General features: G+C 37.3%; 1 protein-coding gene across 4 annotated transcripts in view; it reads left to right on the plus strand.

Moving 5' to 3' along the window:
- Positions 1 to 588: 588 nt before the first annotated feature.
- The window catches only part of LOC131146797 (carbon catabolite repressor protein 4 homolog 3-like), a 55217-nt gene continuing 30789 nt past the window's right edge, over positions 589 to 25016 (plus strand). Inside the window, exons 1-7 of one of the 4 annotated variants that reach the window (XM_058096583.1) lie at positions 589 to 979; positions 3142 to 3305; positions 3864 to 3929; positions 4054 to 4106; positions 4213 to 4294; positions 7404 to 7477; positions 15681 to 15771. In XM_058096583.1, coding sequence (XP_057952566.1) covers positions 691 to 979; positions 3142 to 3305; positions 3864 to 3929; positions 4054 to 4106; positions 4213 to 4294; positions 7404 to 7477; positions 15681 to 15771 — 819 coding nt within the window. In that variant the 5' untranslated portion in view covers positions 589 to 690. Of the gene's footprint in view, positions 980 to 3141; positions 3306 to 3863; positions 3930 to 4053; positions 4107 to 4212; positions 4298 to 7403; positions 7478 to 15680; positions 15772 to 25016 lie in introns of all 4 variants that reach the window. The other 3 variants (XM_058096585.1, XM_058096584.1, XM_058096586.1) reach the window with 3 other exon arrangements.

The raw sequence follows: 25016 nt of genomic DNA on the forward strand, positions 1-25016 counted from the left end.
ATAGGTGGGTGTTGTTCTTTGCATGCAATCATACTCTCCAACTTATTCTTTAATTTTTTCTGTGTTTTTTTAATATTATCTTTTAAAAATAATAATAATAAAAAGATGACTCTACATTTTTATTTTATTTTATTTATTTATTCAATCCATGTGTTAATTCCCTTAATTGATAGAACTCGAATTCGAAGTTTTAATAATTTGAAATTGAAATTAATTTGGTTACCGATTTTCAATTGTGTAGAAACTAATAACATGGTATGAGTTATATGATATAACAATCTTAAAATTTTTTCGAACACTTTTAAAAAATATTTTATTCTTTTTTTGTAAATTGATAAGTTACTCTATTAGCTATAATCATTTTACACATCGTTGAAACTTAAAAAGTAATGAGTTGACACGTATGATGTAAGTTTAAATTAGTTTTGATACTTTAAAAATATTAAACAAAAAATGATTATTATGATTTAATATTTTTATTTTCATTAGTTAAAAGCAAGATAAAAAATAATTTTAAAAGTGTACTTATAGTTTAATTAACTCAATTGAGAGACACTCAATAAGAATAATTCATTTTAAAGAAAGAATATCTTAAAAGTCATAATTAAAAAATGGAACGGTGTAAGTATTCATCCAGTGCCATTGCTCTCCTTATCCGATACATCTCGGTGAGGAACAGCGTCTTCTTCGATGGGCTGCGCCCACACCAGCTGGCCCTGCGCGCGCGCGCCCATGGCCGCAACCACCACCTCCACAACCAGCTCCGGTTGGAGCTCCCTCAAACGCGAATCCATCTCCTTCCACAAACCCATCCTCGTATGCTGCATCGACGGTCCCGCGGACTTCTCCGCCTCATCGTCCTCCGCACGATCATACAGCCGTCGCTGGTACAATCCCCTCAGAAGAAGGAGACCGCTCGATCAGTCTCTGGAGATTGTCCGCCATTGGGTGGAGTCTGGTCTGCCCCTTTCTCCACGTGGTCGGTCTTCTTTTTTTCTTTGCTTTTTCTTTTTCTTTCTTGTTCTCTTCCCCTGTTAAAACTGTCAATTGCGCCTTGTTTGGTTGCCGAGAAAATGTAGGTAATAGAAACTGAATTGCAGATTTGAACTTGCGCCTTTCAGCATTTGAGAGTTGAGACGCGAGAAGTATAGTAGTATTCTTTGGTTCTTATGTTGGAGTTACTTCTCCTGTTGTTTGAGCTAAATAGGGGACTTTAAAAGGCAAGAAAAGTACTTCAAGAATGTTAGTTGAACAACTACTTTGACCTGCAACTTTCATGAAAAAGAAAACCAAAGAAAACACAAGAGTCAAATTTTTGGGGCTGTTAGTTATCACTATGTATCATGGAAACAAAAAACCAAAAATGAAAACTGAAGATCCCAAATTAAAACCTGAAAGCTGGCAACTTATTTGGTTTATATTTCCAAAACTAAAACAAATTAAGAACTTAATTGAACTCATGTTCATTGTTGTCTTCAAATTGAATAGCAATTCTAGAATACGATTAAAACAATGAAAAAATCGCAAGATCACAAATTAGAAAATATCATAATAAAAATATAAATTTATTTTTAAAATTAATGTAAGTATTATATTTTAAACTTACATGTATGTCCGGATGAATGATTCTATTTTATATGATTGATAAAAAATGGTAAAATTATTTTTTGAATGAATTTGATTTACTTTTCAAAATTTTAGAAATTTTAGAAATATTTTATTTTAATTATATTTTTAATTCACATGATTGTTTATTTTATTTTTATTAAATATTCTGTATGATATGATTTAATCCACAAAAGTAAGTTTTGGATATTAAGTTCTTATGAAAATATATTGCTACAACAACTAAAAACCATAAAATTTGGCTTACCAACAACAAAAATAGAAAACTAATAATGTAAACAAATAGATTTTCCCTACTTTTTTCTACACGCTATGACAGCAGAAACAATAACTTTAGGGCCATTTAGGTGTGGAAAATAGTTTTCATTTTCTAGTTTAGTTTTCCAAAAAATTTAGCTAATTTTTTATATACAAGATTTGTATGAAATGAATGAACAACAAATAGTTAAGACACCATTTTCGTGTAGAAATATTTTTATATTCCATTTCTAATTTTTCAAAATTACAAAAATGTCACCTTCTTTTCCAATTTTCCAAATTTATATATGCTCAGCTTGGAACTCAAAAAATACTAAGGAAAGGAAAATATGAAGGAATTCGTGTTTTCATGTTTGGTTATTGAGGAAAATGAAAAAGAAAATAAAATATACACCAAATCAACAAACAAAATTTTGATTCTACTCGTCATTAATATCTGACTTTTTCATATTTGCAATCATATTAAAATAAACTTTCTTTTTTAATAGTATTTAACTTAGAAGGAAAACACAGTGGAAAATGAGTTTCCTCCTCCTTTTCCTTTCCTTTCCTTATCCTGAGTAAAATCCTTGATCCAAATGGACCCGTAGAAAAGTTGGAAAAAAAAAATATATATATATATATTTTAGATTTTTAACTCTTATTTTGCATATGGGAGCATGCAATTCAGATCTTGGACTTTAATTTGTATGGATTATGTATAGAATTTCTTCTAAATCACACAAATCTAAATTCAAACCCCAAAATCCATGATCTCAAATATAACCTTATATAATTTTTTGAAAATTGAAAAACAAGTTTTCTTTTCTGTAGTTATTTTGAAATCTAGAAAAAATAAAATGAAAAACTATTTTGCACATTTAAACAAATTCTTTATTTTCTACCTTTTTTAATACTACTCTTGAAAAACTATAAAATAAGCTAAAATTTTTATAATTCTTTGAAAAACTAAAAATAAGAGAACAGAAAAAGTTTTCCACAGCTAAATAGGCCCTAAAAGATTTTGAACAATCCCTTATATTCTTGTTTTTTTCTTCCCTGTTTTCTCACCAATTGAATGTAGGGTATATATTTTTTTCCATTTACTTAAGATTGAATTAAATAATTTCTTTGCGCTATTTCATGTTGATTAATTTAAATACATATCTGAATTTTTTTTATGTGTTTAGATTTATTTGCACTTAACTTTTTAGTTTTAGCTGTGTGAATCAAATAATGCTTCGTATAGCTGTAATTAATGTATTTTGCTTGCTTCAGAGAGATTTACGGTTGTGTCCTACAACATTTTGGGTGATAGTAATGCTTCAAAACACAGAGATCTGTACTCAAATGTTCCTTCACTTTACATGAAGTGGAACCATCGGAAGCAGGTCATATGTGAAGAACTTATTGGATGGAACCCAGATATAATATGCTTGCAGGTAAGTCCAATATTTGTTTTGTATTGCCTTTCACCTTAAATACTCATCAACTTAAAAAATTCAAGTATGGATATTGGGTTTATATTAAAAGTTATGTATACATTGTCAATATTCAATTTGACACATCCCCAATCGAATATATAGTATGAGAGCATTAAAGTAATTAGTAAAATCAATGTGTACCTTGCACCATCAAATCCATTGACATGATTCCTTGGTTGGGGCTCTTGAGTGTGTGCATGCGTGCAGGGACCAAACTGCTGTCTTCTTTCTTTCTCTAGCTGCAGCTTGATGGGAAACCAAAATAATGCATTAAGAGGGCAGGGACCTCTTCGTTGTATTTTTAGTATGCCATGCAAACTCTGCCCATCACAGACCACTTCCCTACGAGGCCTGCCCTGAATCTAATATAATCAGTTTAAAATCCCAATGCTGAATATGGTGATCACTTACCATTATGGGTCTATGTTAATAGTCTGAAGTTTTTAGACTTTCAATCTTATCAATATATATAGTTCCAACAGTTGAGACTTCTGGATATTCTTGTGAAATTAATAGGAGGTGGATAAGTACTTCGATCTTGCAAACATCATGATAAAAGCAGGATACATTGGTTCTTATAAGGTTTTCTCCTCTACTCTTTTATTTTATTTTTCTATGAAGCTGCAATTTCCAAACACATCTGATCATATCAATGTCCACTGGTGTTGGTATGAGAGAACTCTAAGTCAGTTTTTTGCAATGGTAGAGACGGACGGGCAATGCTGTTGATGGTTGTGCTATGTTTTGGAAAGCTGATAAGTAAGAAGTAAATTTTTAGTAAATTTCTTGTTTTTTCTAATTTAATTTCTTGTCCCTGTTGTTTGGGCTGATTTAGATTGAATGGACTCTTGCTTTACTGTTTCAGATTTCGGTTATTAGAGGGAGAGAGTATTGAGTTTAAGGGATTTGGTCTTCGTGATAATGTCGCCCAGCTTTCTGTTTTTGAGGTAGTGATACGTGAGAAACACTGATGTTTTATGGTTTATGTTTTTAATTGAATATTTTGGATCATTGCTTAGTTGAAATTTTCATTCATATGCTCAAATTCTGATTCAAATCTGGAGAATAGAGGGCAGAATCAACTGTTAAACATTTTACATAAATCCTCATGCTTTGGCCAACATCAAGGAGGAAGATATTTCTTTTATGCATAATCTCTCAGCAAGCAAAATTCTAGGGACAAGCTTCCTTCTTTTAGTTGATATTTTGTTTACTAAAGTTAGATAAAACTGAAATGAAAAAATAGTTATCCTTTTTTTTTTTAAATAGTAAATATTGCACAAAAAGCTGTTGTTTTTGTAATGCCGTTTCAGCAACTTACTATATCTATCACTCAAGCACATCTACTTTATAAGGAAGTTTATATCAGTTATAGAGTTATAGTAGTTTTCATAAAAATACTACTATTCCATTGAGATTTTTGTTAATGAGATTGTTTCGTTGAAATTATTACTGTGTGCTTATGTTAAAATGACACGAGATTTTCCTACTCGAGGGAGTGGGGGCCATCACGGGTTCCTTACCTCAGACTCGCGAACGGAGCTGCTCGGTGTACCGGACCCTCGGAAGCAGCCATCCACGGCAGTTGGGAAATGGACACGTGTCCGTACTGCAAAGGATAAGCACCAGAGAAGTGTTGTTCTCATCCAGCCACGTCGTTTCTCTCTCCCTATTTGACCAGCCAAGCCCTCCTTCATTTTGAACCATTTTTTTATTTTTCGTTGCGGGCCCACATATAATAAGCTCACATTTTTAAATTTATTTAGTTAATACAGAAGATGATTTGTCATTTTTTGCAATTAAAATATAATTTGTAATTTAAGAAGAACTAGTTATTGGACGTGCGAGATTTAGATTTCTAAATTTTAAAAAATTGAAAATTTGTAAAAATAAAATTAAGAGTTATATAAGCTATTTCAATTTAATTAAGAGTATTTTGAAAAAATTATATTGGTGGTTAATCGATAACTAATATAGGGGCAAGTTCGGCATTCTAAAAAAAATAAATTAGAAACAAAAAAAAATTCAATTTTATAAGTCTATGATAATACGAATTCACGTGATGTGTTTTGCTGCATCTTAATTTAAATTTTAGAAATTTTATTATTTAATTGTAGTATTACAAATTTTTCGTGGCGGGATATGGTCCTTCGGATAAGATTCGTGTGAGCACGTGGCGCGAGGCCAACGGTAACTGTCTTCGGATTTCTTATCCTTTTTTTTTTTTTAATAGTAAATATTGCGCAAAAAGCTGTTGTTTTTGTAATGTTGTTTCAGCAAATTACTATATCTATCGCTCAAGCACATCTACTTTATAGGGTTACAAACAAGCCAAACTTTGGCTAGCTCGAGCTCTTGTCAAGCTCAAATCGAGCTTAAAGTGTGTTGTTCAAGCTCTGCTCATTTAACATATTGTAGAAATCCCTAAGATTATTAGAGGATTCCGAGAATAAAGGGTCAATAATACGAGAGCTTGTATATGGAGTTATTGGGCAGATTTTATGCATTTATTTTAGGAATTCTTTCCTTGTTAATATGCGAATGTATTATATATAAAGAGATGTGGTTGTACAAAAATTAATTTCAAGAAATACAGAAATTATTCATTATGATTTCATGGTATCAGAGCTAGAAGAGTAAACCTAGCTATCAATGGCGGAAACCGCCGGCCAAAGCAGAGGCTCGATGACCTCTGAATCTCACGAAGGGGAGAACGAAGCCATCTCCACCGTAGGCTTAACATGACTTGACAACTTGTCCTTCTAGCTAATGGTGGAGAAGATGAATGGAGAAAACTACCGAGAATGGGCACAATCGATCAAACTTGTGATCGATGATAAGGGAAAGTTGGGGTTTCTTACCGGCGAGGCACGGAGATTTGCCCCAATAGAAGCTGCTGCCCTTCGGAAATGGAAATCGAAGAACTCCATGGTCACGGTGTGGCTGATAAACTCCATGAAGCCGTCGATCGGGAGGGCCTATCTCTTCCTACCTTCAGCGAAGGATGTCTGGGACGTCGTTCGTGAAACCTACTCCGACGCCAAGAACTCGTCTCAGATCTTTGAGCTTAAGACGAGACTATGGCAAATAACGTTACAAAGTATTATATGGAGACGTCGGCTCTTTGGCAGGAACTCGATATGAGTTTCGAAGAAGAGTGGGAATGCCTGGGAGATAGTGTTCGATATGAAAAACACCTCGAAAATGAGCGGGTGTTTGAGTTTCTTGCTCGTTTAAATTGGACCCTTGATGATGTCCGTGGAAGAATTCTGTGTCGTCGTCCCTTACCATCAACACGCGAAGTGTTCTTAGAAGTGACACGAGAAGAAAGTAGGCGTAAGGTGATGCTGAAGGAGACAGTCTCTATTAATCATACGACCAGAAATGTCTGCCTTGGTAACTCGAGGGACTATTCCATGATCTAGTTCAAGACAACAGAAAGGGCGTCCCTTGTGTGAACACTGTCGAAAAACTAGCCACACTAAGAAGACGTGTTGGGAGATACATGGGAAACCAGCTGACTGGAAGCCACGGCAAGGCAACAAAAATCGTGGCTACCAAGCCACTGTTGACAAACAAGCCGAAAGACCTCAAGGGGAGAAAAGTAGTAATAATTCCAATTCAATTGGTGCATTTAACTTTGAGCAGTTGGAACAACTTTACAACATGTTCTCTACCTTTCGGATTTCGGTTCAGTCTTCCACAAATATTTCTTCAGGTTCTTTAGCCCAAAGAGGTAAGTTTTTGCAAGCCTTGAGTATAAATTCTAGACCCAAAATTCCTTGGATTATTGATTCTGGTGCCTCTGACCACATGACCGATGCCTATCATATTTTTTCATCATATTCACCGTGTGTTGAAAATTTGATAGTTAAAATTGCAGATGGATCACTCTTGTCTGTCGCAGGCAAAGGGACTATCTGATTCTTTGACTCCATCACACTGGAGTCTATTCTTCATGTTCCTAATTTATCCTGCAACTTACCATCCATTAGCCAGTTAACAAAAAATTCCAATTATTCTGCTAAATTTTTTCCTTCTCATTGTGTTTTTCAGAACCTATCATTGGAGAAGACGATTGGCAGTGATAAGGAATATGAGAGAGACTCTACTACTTTGAGGAGGCTACTGTGAGTGAACAATGTCAAATTGCTAGCTGTGATTCTGCATCTGTTCCTAAGGATAGTAATATTTTGTTATGCCATTTTAGAATGGGTCATCCCAATTTCTAGTATTTAAGACTGTTATTTCTTTCCATTTGTTTGAATAAAACATCCTTTTACTTTCAATGTGAAATTTGTGAAATTGCAAAACATCATCGCACTTCTTTCCCAAAGTCCAAATACAAACCAACCTCACCGTTTACTATGATTCACAGTGATGTATGGGGCCCATCTAACACTCTCAATTGTACCCACACAAAATGGTTTGTTAATTTAGTGGATGATCACACTTGTATTTGTTGGGTATACTTGTTGAAAGACAAAACTGAAGTGCGTTCCGTGTTTATCAATTTTCATTCCATGATTTAAACACAGTTTCACACAAAAATTCAAATTATTCATATAGATAATGGCACTGAATATTTTAATCGTATTATGGGAAATTATTTACAAGAACATGGATTAATACATCAAAGTTCATGTGTTGATACACCCCAACAAAATGGGGTTGCCGAACGGAAAAACAAACATACCCTTGAAGTAGCTCGTGCATTGTTGTTTACTACTAATATGCCAAAAATGTTTTGGGGGGATGCCATTCTCATAGCTACATATCTCATCAATAGAATGCCTAGTCGAGTTTCCTCTTTTGCTTCTCCTCTTCAAAAATTCTAGGCATTTTTTTCCAAACTCCCGAGCTCAAATCTCTCTCTAAAAGTGTTTGGTTGTACTGCTTTTGTCCATATACATCATCGACATAAACGGGATCCACGTGTTCTCAAGTGTGTCTTTTTTGGCTATTCTCCTACCCAAAAAGGGTACAAATGTTATGATCCCGTAGCAAAAAAGGTATTCGTTAGTCTCGATGTCACTTTCTTTGAAACTACTCCTTACTTCCAAAAACCCTCGCTTCAGGGGGAGACTGTGGTTAGTAAAGAAGCTCAAGTTTTGGATATCAATACCTTTATTACTGCAACTGAACCTGTCCCAAACACTGAACCTGTTACTGCACCTGTCCCAAACACCAAGCTTGTCTTGAAAAATGCTCCTAACCTACCAAATACAGAAGAAAACTTGAATTCAGGGGGAGATGCAGGAAAACAATATAACAAGGAGATACTTGTTTACTCAAGAAAGCCAAAATTAAAGGACACAGAGAATCTCATTCCTGAAGCACCAAAAGAGTCGGAATTGGTGATAGATCCAAGCAACCATGAGTCTTCATCCACTCTTGATCAGGTAATGTCTTCAAGTAACCTTGAGTCCTCCTTTGATAAACCTACACAGGATGATCTCAATTTACCCATTGCAGTCAGAAAACAAACTAGGTCATGTACTCAATATCTTTGGTCAAAATACATGTCTTATAAAAGCTGGTCTATAGAATATCGTGCTTTTACTTCTAACCTTGAGAGGTAAAAATTCTAAAGAATATCCAGGAAGCCTTGAAGATTCGTGAATGGAGGGAAGCTATAATGGAGGAAATGTGGGCTCTGGAAAAGAATGGAACTTGGGACGTTATGAATTTGCTGAGAGGGAAGAAGCAGTTGGTTGTAAATGGGTCTTCACAGTGAAATATAGAGCTGATGGGGCAATTGAACGCTATAAAGCCCGACTTGTTGCAAAAGGATTTACACAGACTTTTGGCATTGACTACACGGAGACATTTGCACTAGTGGCAAAATTGAATACAGTTTGGGTCCTCCTCTCCTTGGCAGCTAACTTGGAATGGCCACTGCAGCAACTCGACATTAAGAATGTGTTTCTAAATGGCAAGTTTGAAGAAGAAATCTACATGATGATGCCTCTAGGTTTCAGTAAGAGAGGTGAAGAAAACAGGGCATGCAAACTCAAGAAGTCCCTATATGGACTCAAGCAATCTCCTAGAGCATGGTTCGACAGGTTTGCGAAGGTGATAAAAAACCAAGGATACTGACAAGGGCAATCGGATCACACTATGTTTTTCCATCTGTCTGAAAGTGGTAAGAAAACAATTTTGATTGTGTATGTTGATGATATAATCCTAACTGGAGATGATACACTGGAGATGGAAAGATTGAAGAAAGTCCTTGCTGCTGAATTTGAAGTTAAAGACGTGGGACAAATGCGATACTTCTTAGGAATGGAAGTTGCCAGATAAAAAAAGGGTATCGTGTCTCTCAACGAAAGTATATCCTTGATCTCCTAACCGAAACTGACATGCTTGGATGCAAACTTAGTGAAACCCCTATTGAAGCAGTAAAGAGAGTTGAAGACTGCGGAATATCGGTTGAAAAGGAGAGGTATTAGAGTTTGGTTGGGAAACTCATCTATCTATCACATACCAGACCCGACATTGCATTTGCAGTTAGTGTGGTAAGCCAACACATGCATTCATCCAAAAAGACTCACCTAGATGCCGTGTACAAGATCCTTAGGTATCTCAAGGGCTCTCCGGGCAAAGGACTCTTCTTTAGGAAGTGTGAAAGTAAGGAAGTAGAAGTTTTCACAGATGCAGATTGGGCAGGATCAGCAGAAGATAGGAGGTCTAACACCACATATTGCACCTTTGTATGGGGAAATTTGGTGACTTGGAGGAGTAAAAAATAGAATGTAGTGGCCCGAAATAGTGCGGAGGCTGAATTCAGGGCAGCTGCACAAGGGATATGTGAAGGATTGTGGTTACGGAAACTCTTGGAGGAGTTACGTGTCATGGTAAAGTTTCCTATCAAACTCTACTGTGATAACAAAGCAGCCATTAACATCTCTCTCAATCCAGTCCAACATGACAGAACCAAACATGTAGAGGTGGACAGACACTTTCTTAAGGAAAAGGTTGAAGAAGAAACCATTTGCATGACCTATGTTCCTACCAAAGAACAAACAGCCGACATTTTCACCGAAGGACTACCTCGACAAAGTTTTGATGATTTCACATACAAGTTGGATATGATCGACATTTAAGATCCAACTTGAGGGGGAGTGTAGAAATTCCGAAGATTATTAGGGATTCCAAGAATAAAGGGTCAATAATATGAGAAATTGTATAGGGAGTTATTGGGCAGATTTAATGCATTTATTTTAGGAATTCTTTTCTTGTTAATATGCGATTGTATTATATATAGAGAGATGTGGTTGTACAAAAATTAATTTTGAGAAATACAGAAATTATTTATTCTTATTTCCCAAATATATATATATATATATATATATATATATATATATATATATATATATGTAACTCAATCTTGGTTCAAGCTCAACTCAATTAAAGATTTTTTCAAATCTATAAACGAGCCGATCTCGAGTATAGCTTGAAAGCTCAATTTTTAGCTCAAACTCAACTAGTTTCAAATTAATAAACGAGCTGATTTGACAAACAAGTTAAAGATAATTGACAAGTAGTAAAGATAATCTAAGAGAAAATATATTTCAAAGTTAAAAAATCAAATATGGCACAAGCCTAATAGCAAGTTAGTCCACGAGCTAGTAATGAGCTAGTAAATGAGCCAGTCCATGAGGGGCTCAATAAGCTGAAACAAGCCTGCTTTTAAGCCTAGCAAACTAAGTATGATCAGATCGAGCTCAATCTGTTAGTTGAGGAGCTTGAAATTTGAGCTTGATTGTGGCTTGTTTAACTTATAAATGAGGTCGAGCAAGCCATTATCAAACCGAACACAGAGTAGCTCGCGAGCAGCTCAGCTCATTTGCAGCCCTCCTACTTTATTGACATTAAATTTCATCCTAGATTGTTGAACAGACTACCTTCTTTAATTGAAAATTTCATTGAATAAAGGCTTTCAAAAACTTGAATTTCTTGAGCACACAGCAACCTTTGTTTGAATGGCCTTTCAGATAGTGATCTTCACTGGCCTGTGAGCAAATGAGTTATCTTTTACCTAGTTCACCATGTCTTATATTTGCATACTCTATTCCCCTATTGCTTCATGGCTTGCCTTGCTGCCTTCTCACACTGGCATTGTAAGGATTTTCCAATGTATACAAAAACACAGAAAGTTTATGCTGATGCCCAAATTTCTGACTTCATGCAATGGAATTAGAACTAGACAGTGAATTTGTTGATCTGTGTTTAAACAAGAACAATATAAATATTCCCTTCTAAAGCTTGATATTATCTTCATGCTATCATTCCTCAGGGTTAGTGTATGTGCTTTTAAGTATGGATAGACTCTAGAACCTCTGTATTGTTTAGCTTAGATGTCCATAGTTTTTTTTTTGAAAAACTATTACTATTATTATTTTAATTTCCTGGGTGCATATGTATTGCTAAATTTAGCTTACCTTCTCAATTGGGTTGATCTAATGTCTGACTTCTTGGGTACTTAGTACTTCACGAAAATGTCTCAAAAAAGAAAAAGGAGTATATTCATTCCTATTACTCCAATTCCTACCACTCCTAGAATTGGAGTAAAATTCTATAATGTCATGTTTTTAAATGTCAGTGCCTTAATAGAATTTAAAATGCCGAAGGCTTGATCTTGCCGCTAATTTAAATTTTTCTGAATCAATTTATACTTAAAATTTGCTGAATCTTGTTTAATCAATATTATTTCCCATTTTTATTTGGAGAATATGCAATGGACAAATCACGCAACAATCTTGATTATTATAAGTTCCAAAAGTGCCACCTGAACAACAAAAATAAAAAACAAAATTAAAGAAAATAAGGTGTCAATACATGTTCTACAGGGCCTCCATTGAATCTATGGCTGGTGTAGTGCCTCATGTCTTGTCCATGAGTAAAGAGGAGATATCATGAAACATTCAATAGAAGGATCCAACTCCATTTGAGCATAGCAGATCCTTGTTAACTGTGTTGAGGCTTTGTTGGCTTAAATTGACTTATCCTGCTACTGAGAAATGGTAACTTTGTTAAATTACTAGAAGAAACTAGTTTTTCAAATATGAATGTATTTGGAGTCGTGCTACAAAAAACTTTTTTTAATTTTTTTTTTTTTTTGAGATCACCAAGTCCAGAAAAATTTTAAGATATCAAAACTTTGAAATGATTATGGGGCCAAAAAATGATGAAAATCTATTGAATTTTATTTAAAATTTAAAATATTATTTACTGGTAACCAAGATTCCTCTGTGTGGGATGTTTGGCCAGGGAATGTTTGCATGTATGTTGGAAACCAGAGCTTGGAAAGTGAGAAATGTTGTGCATCTTTGTGGATTTATTGATATAGAGCAATAGAAGTTTGGGTATACCAATTATAGAAAGTTTATATCTTGTTTTTCTAATTTACGTGCTCAGTTGTTGCTTATGAAAATCAAATACCTTTTTTTTTTAAGGAAAAGGTAGGAAATAAAAATACTTAATGACTAATTAAACAAATATTCTATGTTATCATTCTGGACGTGTTAGAGTAGTATGATTGGTTAAGGGGTTGATGGTGATCAAGAGGGATTAGGTTGAGTTTGGATGATGTACATATCTCTCACTTACAGATTTCTACTAGTAACATTTTTTTCTTTTTTGAGGATATGGATAGTTTCTCTAACTGTTGACTCTTTTCTAAATTCTGAAAACATTTTCAGGTTGAGTATTTACATGTCCAATGGTGGGATTATAGGTTTGATATTGACCCCTTTGTTCTTTCCCATTATGTGCCAGTGGCAGGCTGTGGCATTTTGTGCTGGCCTTCTTTTAGGTGGCAATCCTTCAACTATTTCTTTTTGGGAGTTGGGACTTGGTGGTGGAGGTGTCTATGAGGTTGGATAGATGGAGAGGTGCTTACTTACATAAGGGGGTCACCATTACTTTAATTCAGGCTTGCCTTTTTCCATCCTTTATAATTATTCGCCCTTCTTAAGGATTTCAATCTTGTTAGTTAGACAAGTCGATAAGGAATTTTTTATGGTCAGGGGCTAGGTAAGAGCCTAAGAGGGAACATCTTGTTTGCTGGGAGATTGTTTAAAAGGCTCTTGACTGAGTTTGCTGGAGGTTTCTTGGTATGGTGTCGGAGAAGAAGGGTATGGTTGTAAGTGGCAAAGTTGGATTAGGAACTGCCTTTCTCTTATGGTGTTTTAATTTTCTTTTAAGTTAATAAGGAGCCCAAGGCTTGCTTTAAAGCTTATAGAGTGGAGACGAGGGATCCTTTATCGCCTTTCCTTTTGATCCTTGCTGTGGATGTATTGAACAGGATAGAGGGGTGGACTGGGGTGTAGGGTAGGGGATTGAAGTGGGGTCTGAAGAACTGTCTACTTCTTATTTACACTCTTCTTTTTTCTTTGAGAATCTGAACAGTTTTTCTAATGCTTTAACTAATTTGCAAATATTTGAGAAGGTTTCCAGTTTGAGAATCAACCTAAGTCTGGGTTTCAGGTATTAATGTTGATTCTAGTGTTCTTACCCATTATGCCTCACTAGTGAAGTGGTACTTAAGATAGGCGGCTCACTTATCTAGGTGTTCCTTTGGGTGGAAATCCTAATTTCATTTCTTTTTGGGATTTGTGTTGAGAAGGTTTCTACCAGGATAGGAAGGTGAAGGGTTTCTTATTTTTCTTCAGGATTTATTAGGGTAACTTTTATTTGATCCTGCCTGTCATTTATTCCCTTGTATTGGTTATCCTCTTTCAGGATTCCAGTGTGTGCAGCTTGTAGATAGAAAAAAATAATGAGGGATTTTTTATGATCTGCTGCGGGTTTTAAAGAGGGATCTGGTAAGCTGGGATATGGTCTTCTGTCTGAGGAGGAAGGGTTGAGCCTAGGCAGTTTGGTGATTGAAGCATCTCCTTAGTGGAAAGTGGTTATGATGTTTTCCCTTAGAAATTAACATCTTGTAGCATAAGGTTATTCATGGTAAGTAGGGTCTTCAACAAAGTGAATTGGGTGCTGTAGTTGGGCTGAATGTTGTCTATGTTAGTCCTTGGAAATTTATTTCTCATGTTTCACATTAGTTATGAAATTGCTACTGGCCTGAGGATTTTTTGGGAGTATCTCTGGATTGGGTTAGCTGCTTTCTTTTGAGCTTTTTCTCAGCTTGATTTCTTATCTAGCCTCTAATGTTCCCATTGTTAATTTCCTTCTTATGCAAGGGGATTTATTTTCTTGGAATTTTCATTTTATTTGTAATTTGAACAATAGGGAGACTAATGATCTTTTTCTTTTGATGAATTTACTTGATTTTTTGGTCTGGGTACTTCTCTTCCAAATTGTACACATGTTCTTATAGTCATCCTTTTCAAATAGACTCCTCCATTTGGAAACCTAAGGTTCCTTCCAAGATCAAGGCCTTTTGTGAACTGCAGCCCTTCAGAGCATTAATACAAATGGTGTCCTTTAGAGAAGAAAGTCTAATGTTTTGTCTCTAGATGTTTGTGCTCTTTGTTGTTAGGGAGGTGAGAATGCTTCTCATTCATTTTGGCATTGCTCTTTGTCTTGGGAGATTGGAGTAAATTTTTTGGTGTTTTTGGGGAAGAGCAGGTTTTGGCATTTGATGTTGGAATGTTGTGAAGGCTTGATATACATTATTGGCGCACAACCTAACAAGAACTTTTAGGTAAACTGGTACTCTAACATGGTACCTGAGCCATGGTTGCCAGGAGGGCCTGGTCTCTAGTACTGTTGCCTGTGTTTATTGGTTTGTTAAGAATTAACTTGTTCCTTGTAATGGGTGTTGTTTATTGGGTATTTATCTCTCCACGTGCAATCAGTCTGCACATGTGGGGGAGTGTTGAGGCTTGATATACATTGTTGGCCCACAACACAACCTAGCAGCTTAAGCTTTAACATAAAGCGGTAACCCAACAGAACGTAATGTCAAATTTTCTTGGGTCTTCTCATTCTATTGATCATTTATGGAGTAGGGCGGTGTTTGGTGTCACTCTAGGTTTACAGACAATGGTTAGTTTACAGGTGTTTCTTTGACTGACTTGCAAAGGGAGTGACATGCAGTTGTTCTTTAGCCTTTTGGATTTGTGTTGATTGTTTTGTTTTTTCGTTTTTTGTTTCTTGCTTCCTTTCTTTTTGGAGTATACCTTATTCTCCTTATTGCATATTCTTTTCTCCTTTCTAATATAGTCTGTGTGTGAGTGTGCTCAGAGACACAGGCCCACACACACCCCAAGCTTCTAATTGCAATGTGTCTTCTTTTCCTTGAACAATTCACTGGAATTATTTTTGCTTTATATTAGATTGCATGCTATCTTACTTCCTTCAATACAGGCAGACGTGTAAGGCTGAATCAAGGAGGGTACTCATTGGTAATCTACATGTGCTTTACAACCCAAGCCGAGGGGATGTTAAATTAGGTCAAGTAAGTCCTTTATATTGCTATCCAATATGTTATGCGTGAACCAACATAAACATCTTTCGTATGAAATTGAGCAGTAATGAGGTGAATGTAATATTCTTAATTTTATGAGTGTACCATTTTTCTTGAAATGCATCAAATGCTTGAAAACTGCATGCTTTCTCAGCAGCATAGACTATTTTTGTGCAGTAATCAGGTAAAATTTTGTAGGATTTGTAATTAAATATTTTATTATTAAAATTGGACCAAGTTACTACAGAAAGTAAATTACAAGGAACAGAATTTTTTTTTAAAAATTCTGGAAATTAAATGCAAAAACTGACATTGAAATTATTGAATACCTGCAGAGAAATTGCATTTTGGCTGTTGCATCCTCATAAATTTGTTCCCAACCTCCCTTTTAAAAAAAAAGAAGAAAATAAATAAATAAACATAACCCAGAGTAAAAGCCTAAAATGCCAGCATAGTAAGAAACAAGCTTGCTTTGGATGAGACCTCCCTGGTTTGCTGTAGTGGTGCAAGCTCTCAGGGCAACCTGGAAACTTCACCAACCTGAACTTCATTGAGTTGGTTTAGTTCTTTTGAGGGTTAATTTCTTTCTTGTGGTTATGTAAGTGAAGAGCTCTGGTTGAGAGGCTAGGTAAATGTATGATTGCCATTATAATCACCTGACTCCATAGGTTACGAAATAGTCCCCTGCTGAAATGTGTTTTAAATTTATTGAGTGTGAATGTTATATTGTTATTCAACGAAAATTGAACTTTATTGTGTGCGATGCTCTCCCTCGACGATCCCATCTCTCAAGTCCTCAAGCATGGCAATGCTCTTTCCGACACTCTTCCACCTCCTCCTCTTAGTCTTCCTCACCACCTGTGGAACTGTAGTATTGCTGCTCCTGTTCTCGAGGCTGAACCCTAGTCGACTGATCTCTTCTTGAAGCCGTACCTTCCTCTTCATCCATCCTTCTTCTCTTTGCTCGAAGCCGAAACCTAGTCAACCTTTTCTTGAAGCCGACTCTTGCTCGACAATCATCCTTCTCTGAGTTCTCTTGCTTGACCATCAGGAGAGTCTTTCTCCCAGAATCGATCAGAGGCTTCCGCTACAGTCATTGCACGTGAGAATCCACTTGATTACAACATCATGACCCCTCCTCAAACTCGATTCCCCTCCTTTTAACCAGAGAGGCTGCAAGCTCCTCTACTGCTTCGCTTCCTGCCTCAACCTCTTAATCCAGTGCTCTTTCGAATTTTTTGCCAGACATTTCCGTCTTGCTTGTGCTCGATGCAGGGATGGGAGAGTTTGCTACATTCAAAACTGTGAGAAAAGTCTTGTCAGTCGTACGTTTGGACTGAGCGACCTTTCCCATAATGGTATATGCAGGAAAACATGTCTCATATGTCATTTTGGATATGGAGGAACTCATGTGGGTCCTAAAGATTCTGGGTGTGCTCTGTGAGGCCAACGAAGGGACTGCTGCAAGTGGCCATGGCACCAGATTCACAAAGGAAGAAAACAAGGTGAGTTTGAAGATTTTTGAAAATGGCAGAGGCAGGTTTGTCTGCATGGAAAAGGACAGCTGCAAATGCCTCCTTGATGTTCGTATCCAGAGCGTGATCAGCAAAATTTTTTTTTTGGGGGGTGGGGGGGTAGGGAGGGTGTCCTAGTAATTTATCAAGGAATTCGTCAGGCCGCTGGGGAAGCTTCTAAATTTAATGGGAGGTCTTTCGGGAAAAAGAAAGGATTTGATGAGGCTGAGCCAGACACTCTTAAGGCCCAATACACATGGGAATAAGATATCAAAGTCAATGTGAGTTATCAAAGACAAAAGTACTGAACTAACAAGGGACGGAGGGAAAAGTCTGGTCCAAGATCCAAGAGACATAGCTACCTAGACCTGTGGAAGAAGTTGGGGGGGGGGGGTGGTTAAGAGTAGATTGCGCAGGTCCTGTGGAAAGATAGAGTGCAGAAGTCTCTAGGGAAGGTGAAGGTCGAGAGACCATATGCAGCGGAGCAGTTTTCTCCATGATCAGCAGGGGGCAAGCTAGCAATCCGTTTTCTCCTTCGTTATCAGTTCCAGGGGAGGAGAATGAAGAAGAAGAACTGTACTATGACTTGGAAGAAAAGATGGGCAGCACAGCTGAGTCTGAAAAGGAAGTTTTGGTTGATTAGATTAGAGCAGATCTCGAAGCCACAGAAGACGAGGGGTTAAATCCGCTTTTTGATGAAAACAGGAGATTTTGAGGGGGAGGAGATACTTAACAGCACAAGTACAGTTAGGACCCCACAAAAATCGGAGAGAGATTGTCTTCAGCTGGATCCTAAGAACGCTCAAGCAGGTATAAATTTTATTAATCATAATTCTGATCATTTGTTAGCTTTAAATAATGAGGGACCTTTCTCTTTTGATCCAGCATTGGGCCCAATATTTCTCCTTTGGTTAAATTGATTATTTCTTCTAGTGGTGTTTGGGGGGATGAGTCTGGGAAGGGTGATCTTCTCAAGGATGTCTGTCTAGAAGTAGTATAGGTATCCTCCCTTCCTTCTCAACACTTTCTTTCTTCAGATACATTATGCCAAAGGGAGGTTGCTCAAAGAAGGAAGGGCTGTGGTGTTTTTGAGGGCTGTAAACTCCTTGGGAGAACTTATTGTTGGAACCACTAGACCATGCTAGAAAACATGATGAGGGTGGGTTTAAGCCCTATGACCTACGAGAGGAGGAAAAGAAAAGTCGAGAAAGAGCTAAAGCACCTTGTTTCTTTGATTAACTATGAAGAAGGTAAAGGGTTAGGGAAGGGGGTTAAGCATGTTAAGTTATGAAGATTATTAGTTGGAATGTTAAAGGGCTAGGAGGGGACTAGGAAAACGATTCTGTTAAGGAAGTTTGGTCAAGTACTCCTCGAACATTGTCCTTGTTTAGGAAATCAAACTGGAAACTATAGATAGAGGGGAGGTAGTTAGGAGTATCTAGGGTGGTTGTTGAAGGGATTGGGAATGTCTACCCTCGTATGGGTTGTGCTGTTCCTTATTATTTCCGTTGATGTTTATTCATAATAATGGCAGTTTTTTTGGGTAATATATAGGGTCTTTCCTCTTATTTAATATTCTTCAAGGAGGCTACTCATAATTTCAGAAAAAAAAATTGTTATAAAATTCTGATCTGTCTGCTTGGCTCAGTTTGCAGACTTTTGCCTTCAACCACTGGTTGGGCAGTCATACCATTCACTACTTCTAGTTTAGACATGAATCAAAGCATATCTTGTTGATTCTGTCTTCATCATCTCTTTATATTTCTTTCAATTTCTTCCTTGTTCTCAAAAATTGTCATCTAGGTTTTGAGTGTCAATTAGGGTTTTCCTCTTTTTCTTATGTTCATATTGTGGCTGCACAGCATACTGTTTTAGATGCTTATGTTTGCTTCAAGATGTAATGAATTGTAGAAGACAAGCGCTCCCCACCCCCCCCCCCCCCTGGGGCGCCCTTTTTAATCTTGAGAACTTAGGGACTGTTTAGCATCACTATAAAAAATTGTGAATGCAAAAAAATGTAAAAACGAAAACTGAAAGCGCAACCTGTTTTGTTAGTATTTCCAAAATTAAAGCAAAATAAAAACCTACTTGAATGCATTTTCATTTGTCTTTCAATTAAATAATGGTTAATAAATATTTTACTTGATTTTATTTTTAAAACTTTTTTTAGTGTGTCCAACTTCTGTGTATGAAGTTTGAAAATGGTGAAAATATTTTTCCAACGATTTTTATTGTTTGTTCAAAATTATAAAAATTTTAGGGATATTTTAATTATAATTTTTTTTTTAAATTCATGTAGCAATTTTATTTTAAGTTTTTTTTTTTTCCTTTTTTTTCCCCATTGAAAAATTGTGTGCATGTAGATTTAATCTAAAGAAGAGGGGATGGTGCTAGGATTTTCATGCTAAAGGGGTTGAGATATAAATGATATCTCTCAAGTTTATATATATATATATATATATATATATATAGTAATAAAGACTAATTTCTATTAAAAAATACAATATTATATTTATAAGATAACATAAAAATTGAGAATTCTATTTAGTTGTGCTCTTTGTACTTTCATAGTACTAAAACCATTAATTATTGTATTTGTTCTAAATTGCTTAGAAATTTCTTGTTCAATATATAAAGCTAGATAATTTCTAATAAAATCATTTTCACCTTGCTACAAAGCGGAGTGTTGACAATATTCTTTGCTGAAAAAGCATATTCTGTAGATGTTATTGAACTGGAAGAGTCAAATCAACTTATTGATGAGTTGATACATCATTGATATCTTAAGAATTATCCTTGAATCTGAACTTTTAGATTAGATCCTTTGACATTGAAACAAAATTTATGGCATTTAAGATATCTCGAGAATGATATTGCAAAGCTTGACAATACATCATACATAAAATAAAAATGAACTCAGACGATCTCGCTTTACCATAAGCAGCATGGGCTTCTCTCTAAGATTAACGAGATGCACTACTTTTTGATGTTTTGAAGAACTACATCTCTCGCACTAAACCCTTGGCTATTGATTCTCTTCAAATGAGAACCCCATTGAATATCATGAGGCACTATAGAGTGCCAATTTGATTCATAAGAATCACAACTCCTCCAGTTTCATTGTCATCTATAGAAATTAATAAGAGATTTCAACTACTTGAGCATCTTTTAATTCATCATAATCTTTGTAGGAAGCATCACCAAGGTTAACATAAAACAAGTTTAAAAAAAAAAAAATTGACGCACTTCAATTACTTGTTTAGCTGCTTCAGCTAATGTTGATGCATAAAACAATGAACATTGTACGCGTTTTTACAATCATTAAAACCAATGCTTGTACTGCATTTGGTTCACTGCACAAATTATTTGCTTGATCATATCCTTGCCCTCAAAGATTTTGTGTATCTAAATTCTAATGAGAAATAACATTCAAAACTGCATTCTTCAATGTTTTTCAGTCACATGAAAAAATTCTTCCTCACAAATCCTTTTCTGACAACAAATCTTAAAATAATTGCCATTTGCTCCCTTTTGGAATCATCCCTTGCTTAACTTTTCATTACGAATTTCCTTATGGATAGCATCACACATCTTAGGGTATTGTCATATTGTGCTTTTATTGGTGGACATTTTGGGACTTGGGAGGAGCAAGAATTAAAATGTGGTGCTAGATCAAGTGCTAAAGCTGAATAAAGAGCCGTTTATGCTGGATGGGAGCTTCAGTGTGTTTGATTTATGCTCTCTGAGATGCAGTTTCAGGTGAAGGACCTTATGGGTATGGTCATGTGCTACAATGATCAAGCTGCTATCTATTTGCGAATAATCAGATCTTCCATGAGAGGACAACTGGACAAAACACATTGAGGTGGACTGCCATTTCATTTGTGATTTGGTCGTGTCTAAGAAAATTGTGACACCCTATGTCAATTCAAGAGAGCAAATAATGGCTGTTTAACTTAGGCCATTGGAAAAATCACTGTTTACAGAGGATACCTCTGCTCCAGATTTTTTTTTTCTGGGGAGGGATTATTATTGTTATTATTATTATTATTATTATTATTATTATTATTATTATTGTTGTTGTTGTTGTTGTTGTTGTTGTTTTCTTTCTTTTCTTTTCTATTTTTAAAAAAATTGAGGGACTTTTCTGTTTTTTCATATTCTGCCTGGAAGCTACTTGAAATTTGAGCAAATTTATATTATACAACTCTAGTCAGTCCACTTGGGTTGGTGACTTTTTCTTGCAGCTTTTACTGGTTGGTTGTTCTACCAGTCTGTCAGTCAGTTCAGGTTTGTTGTGTCGGGCACCCCACTTGTGCCAAACACCAATACTTCAACTAGTGCTATATAAAAACTAAAGTAATGCAGAAACTAATAATAAATGACAGTAAAAAAGAAAAATAAGACAAGAATTTAATGAGGTTCGGTACAGAATTACCAAAGTCCTCGGGTGTCACGAGTTAAGCTTGTTCAGGGCATTATGCTTGCCTGTGACCGCTTATCTCGTGTGCTTGGGATGGGTTTCTAGGTTTCCATCATGTAAAAACTAGTGTAGGGTTATTTTCTGCTAGTAGAGTCTTTGTAAGCCAAATAAGGCAGTATGACTCCTCAGTCACTTTGATGTTTCCTAGTGCCAGGATGATAATTACATAAAAACCTCTTTAGGGGAGGGTGAGTGTTCATTAGTCATTATAAAACTCACTAGGAATTGTCAACGTGCTTAGCCTACTTGCCTCCCTCGCTAAGTACAACATGTCAACGGAGGATTTGTTAATGAATTACGTTTGCTTCAATATTTACTGCTTGGTTGCCACGGCTTTCATGAATTGTTTATTATTTCCGCTGCTATCTGATTGAATGTTAATGAAAGTGCTTTGTGGATGAATGTTAGGAAATGATAGGCTGGCTAGTTAAGCAAGAGTGCTTTCACTAGTGCCGCACAGCCCTTCACAACGGTGTGAAAAGAGTCAGACCGTGACATTTGGTATCAGAGCCAAGTCGGTGACACTTGGTGAGAGCCCAAGGTTTAGTTGCTACGTGAATTCGATTGCCTTCGTTGTTGGATTTGGGAAGCTTTGGTAAGTGACCATGGCACCAAACAATGCTGAGAGGATCAGCGTGCTGGAAGCACAGGTTGAGGAAACAACCAACACTATGGCCGCGGAGGTGGCCCAGATGAGAGAACTTGTTGATGAAGTGATGGGATCACAAAAACATCAAGTAGGTTTGATAGGCGACATGTCAGGGGACTTTTGCCACACTGTGGAAACTTTGCAAGTCCGGATGGCAGATCTGGATGCAGAGGTAAATGTGATGGTTCTTGCTATGGGGAACTCCAACACTCCGGGAGTCAGCAAGACCAAGGTGCCAGAACCCAGGACGTATGGGGGTGCCCGAGATGCCAAGGAGTTAGAGAACTTCTTGTTTGATGTGGAGCAGTACTTTCGCATTGTGAGGATGGCCTCAGAACAGGCAAAGGTGGATACTGCGACCATGTACTTGGTTGGTGATGCCAAACTGTGGTGGCGTACCAAGTACAGAGAAATTGAAAATGGAAACTGTGTAATTGATAGTTGGGCAGACTTGAGGAGAGAGCTCAAGGCCCAATTCTTTCCTGAGAACGTTGAGTATAATGCAAGGAGAAAGCTGAGAGATCTCAAGCATACGGGGTCAATCAGCGAATATGTTAAACAATTTTCTGCTTTAATGTTGGATATTCGGGATATGTCGGAGAAGGACAAGTTGTTCTATTTTCTTGAGGGGATGAAACCATGGGCAAGAACTGAACTTCATAGACAAAGGGTTCAAGACTTGTCAACTGCACAAGCGGCTGCAGAACGCTTGACAAACTACGCTGGTGATGAGATCGCTTCGTCCAAACGGTTTGGCGGAGAGGGAAACAGTGGAAAGTCTTTCAAGAATGGCAAACCCAAGGGTGGGGGAGCCGACTCTAAATCATCAACCTCACAGGAAGCTTCGTCGTCTCAAGGGTTCAACACACCTAATGGAAAGGGGAAGAGTAAAATTGAGTGTTTCTTGTGTCGAGGTCCTTATAGAGTTTTTGAGTGCCCTCACAAAGCATCACTTAATGCCTTACAAGCTTCCATTGCAGAATAGGCAGTGGAAGACGATGGGGAAGAGGATGATGCCCCAAGGGTGGGTTCAGTGCGGTTGGTGAACGCATTGGAAAAGCAGACAAAAACACCGAAAGTTATATGAGCAAGAGGGTTAATGTTTGTGGACTTGAGGATAAATGGGAAGAGTACTCGCGCTATGGTGGATACTGGAGCTACTCATAATTTTGTTTCGCAGTTGGAAGCAGGGAGACTCAACTTATCCTTAGAGAAGGATACAGGACGCATGAAAGCAGTCAATTCTGTAGCCCAGCCTACTCTGGGAGTAGCCAAGCAAGTGGCTATAAAGCTTGGACAGTGGGAAGGTCATGCGAATTTCACAGCGGTGCCATTGGATGACTATCCGGTCATTCTAGGAATGGAGTTCCTAATGGGGACGAGGGCAGTGCTGATGCCTTCGGCTGGTTCCCTGTGTCTGATGGGAGATCACTCGTGCATGGTGCAAGTCGTTGCAACGAAAGGAGATGACGGGAAGTCCCTTTCAGCCATACAACTCAATGAAGGATTGGGTCAGGGTGAGCAGACACGTCTAGCCACGGTGGTGGTAGACAAAGAAGTAGGCCAAGAGCTGGAGCCTATGACCATCCAAGCGGTGTTAGATGAGGATAAGGAGGTGTTGTTGGATAAGCTGCCTCAAAATTTGCCTTCACGATGAACTGTGGAGCAAGAGATCGAGTTGTTATCAGGAGTGAAACCACTTGCTAAAGGGCCATGTTGGATTGCGCCTAGAGAGATAGTAGAGTTGGGGAAACAGCTTGATGAAGTGGAAGCGGGATGTGTTCGCCCTTCCAAAACACCATTGGGAGCATCGGTGTCGTTTCAGAGGAAACATGAAGAGCATCTACGGAAGGTGTTCGACAGGCTGAGGGGAAACAGTCTGGATTTGAAGAAGGAGAATTTCTCTTTCGCTCGGTGGAGCAACAAATTCCTTGGTCAAGTCGTTGAACAAGGTCGTATCTGGAGGGGTATGGAGAAGGTAAGGATGATTCAAGAACGGAAGATCCCCACGACAGTGAAGGAGTTGCGTTCCTTTCTTGGCCTTACCGGATACTACAGGAAGTTCGTTGAGGGGTATTCGCGGAGAATGACTCCAAGGACAGGACTACTGGGGAGGTATTATTGGCCGCACACGCGGGATGATGTGGTTGATTATACCAAAACTTGTCTCACTTGCCAACAAGACAAGGGAGAGTGGAAGAAGTATGGTACTTTCATGACCGCACCAAAGTACTGTTTGGCAGAGGGGACGACACAATTGTTCCTCGTGACTATTGTGAAACATTGGGGTGTTCCCCAAGTTATTATTTGTGACCAAGATTTAATGTTCACTGACAACTTCTTAACAGAGTTTTTCAGGATATTCAGGTCACACCTTGACATCTCTTCGAGTTATCATCGACAGACAGACGAATAGATGAAGAGATTCAGAGAGCTGCTAGATGAGTACTTGTGCCATTTTGTCAATGACAACCAGAAGAATGGCATGCAACTATTTGATGTGGCTCCGTTCTGTGGCAACGCCCAGAGGCGCTCAACAACCAACAAGAGCCCTTTTGAGCTTGTTACAGGCCAGTTGCCGCTGTTACCT

This window comes from Malania oleifera, chromosome 13 (assembly GCF_029873635.1).
Source record: "Malania oleifera isolate guangnan ecotype guangnan chromosome 13, ASM2987363v1, whole genome shotgun sequence".
Lineage (NCBI taxonomy): Eukaryota > Viridiplantae > Streptophyta > Magnoliopsida > Santalales > Ximeniaceae > Malania > Malania oleifera.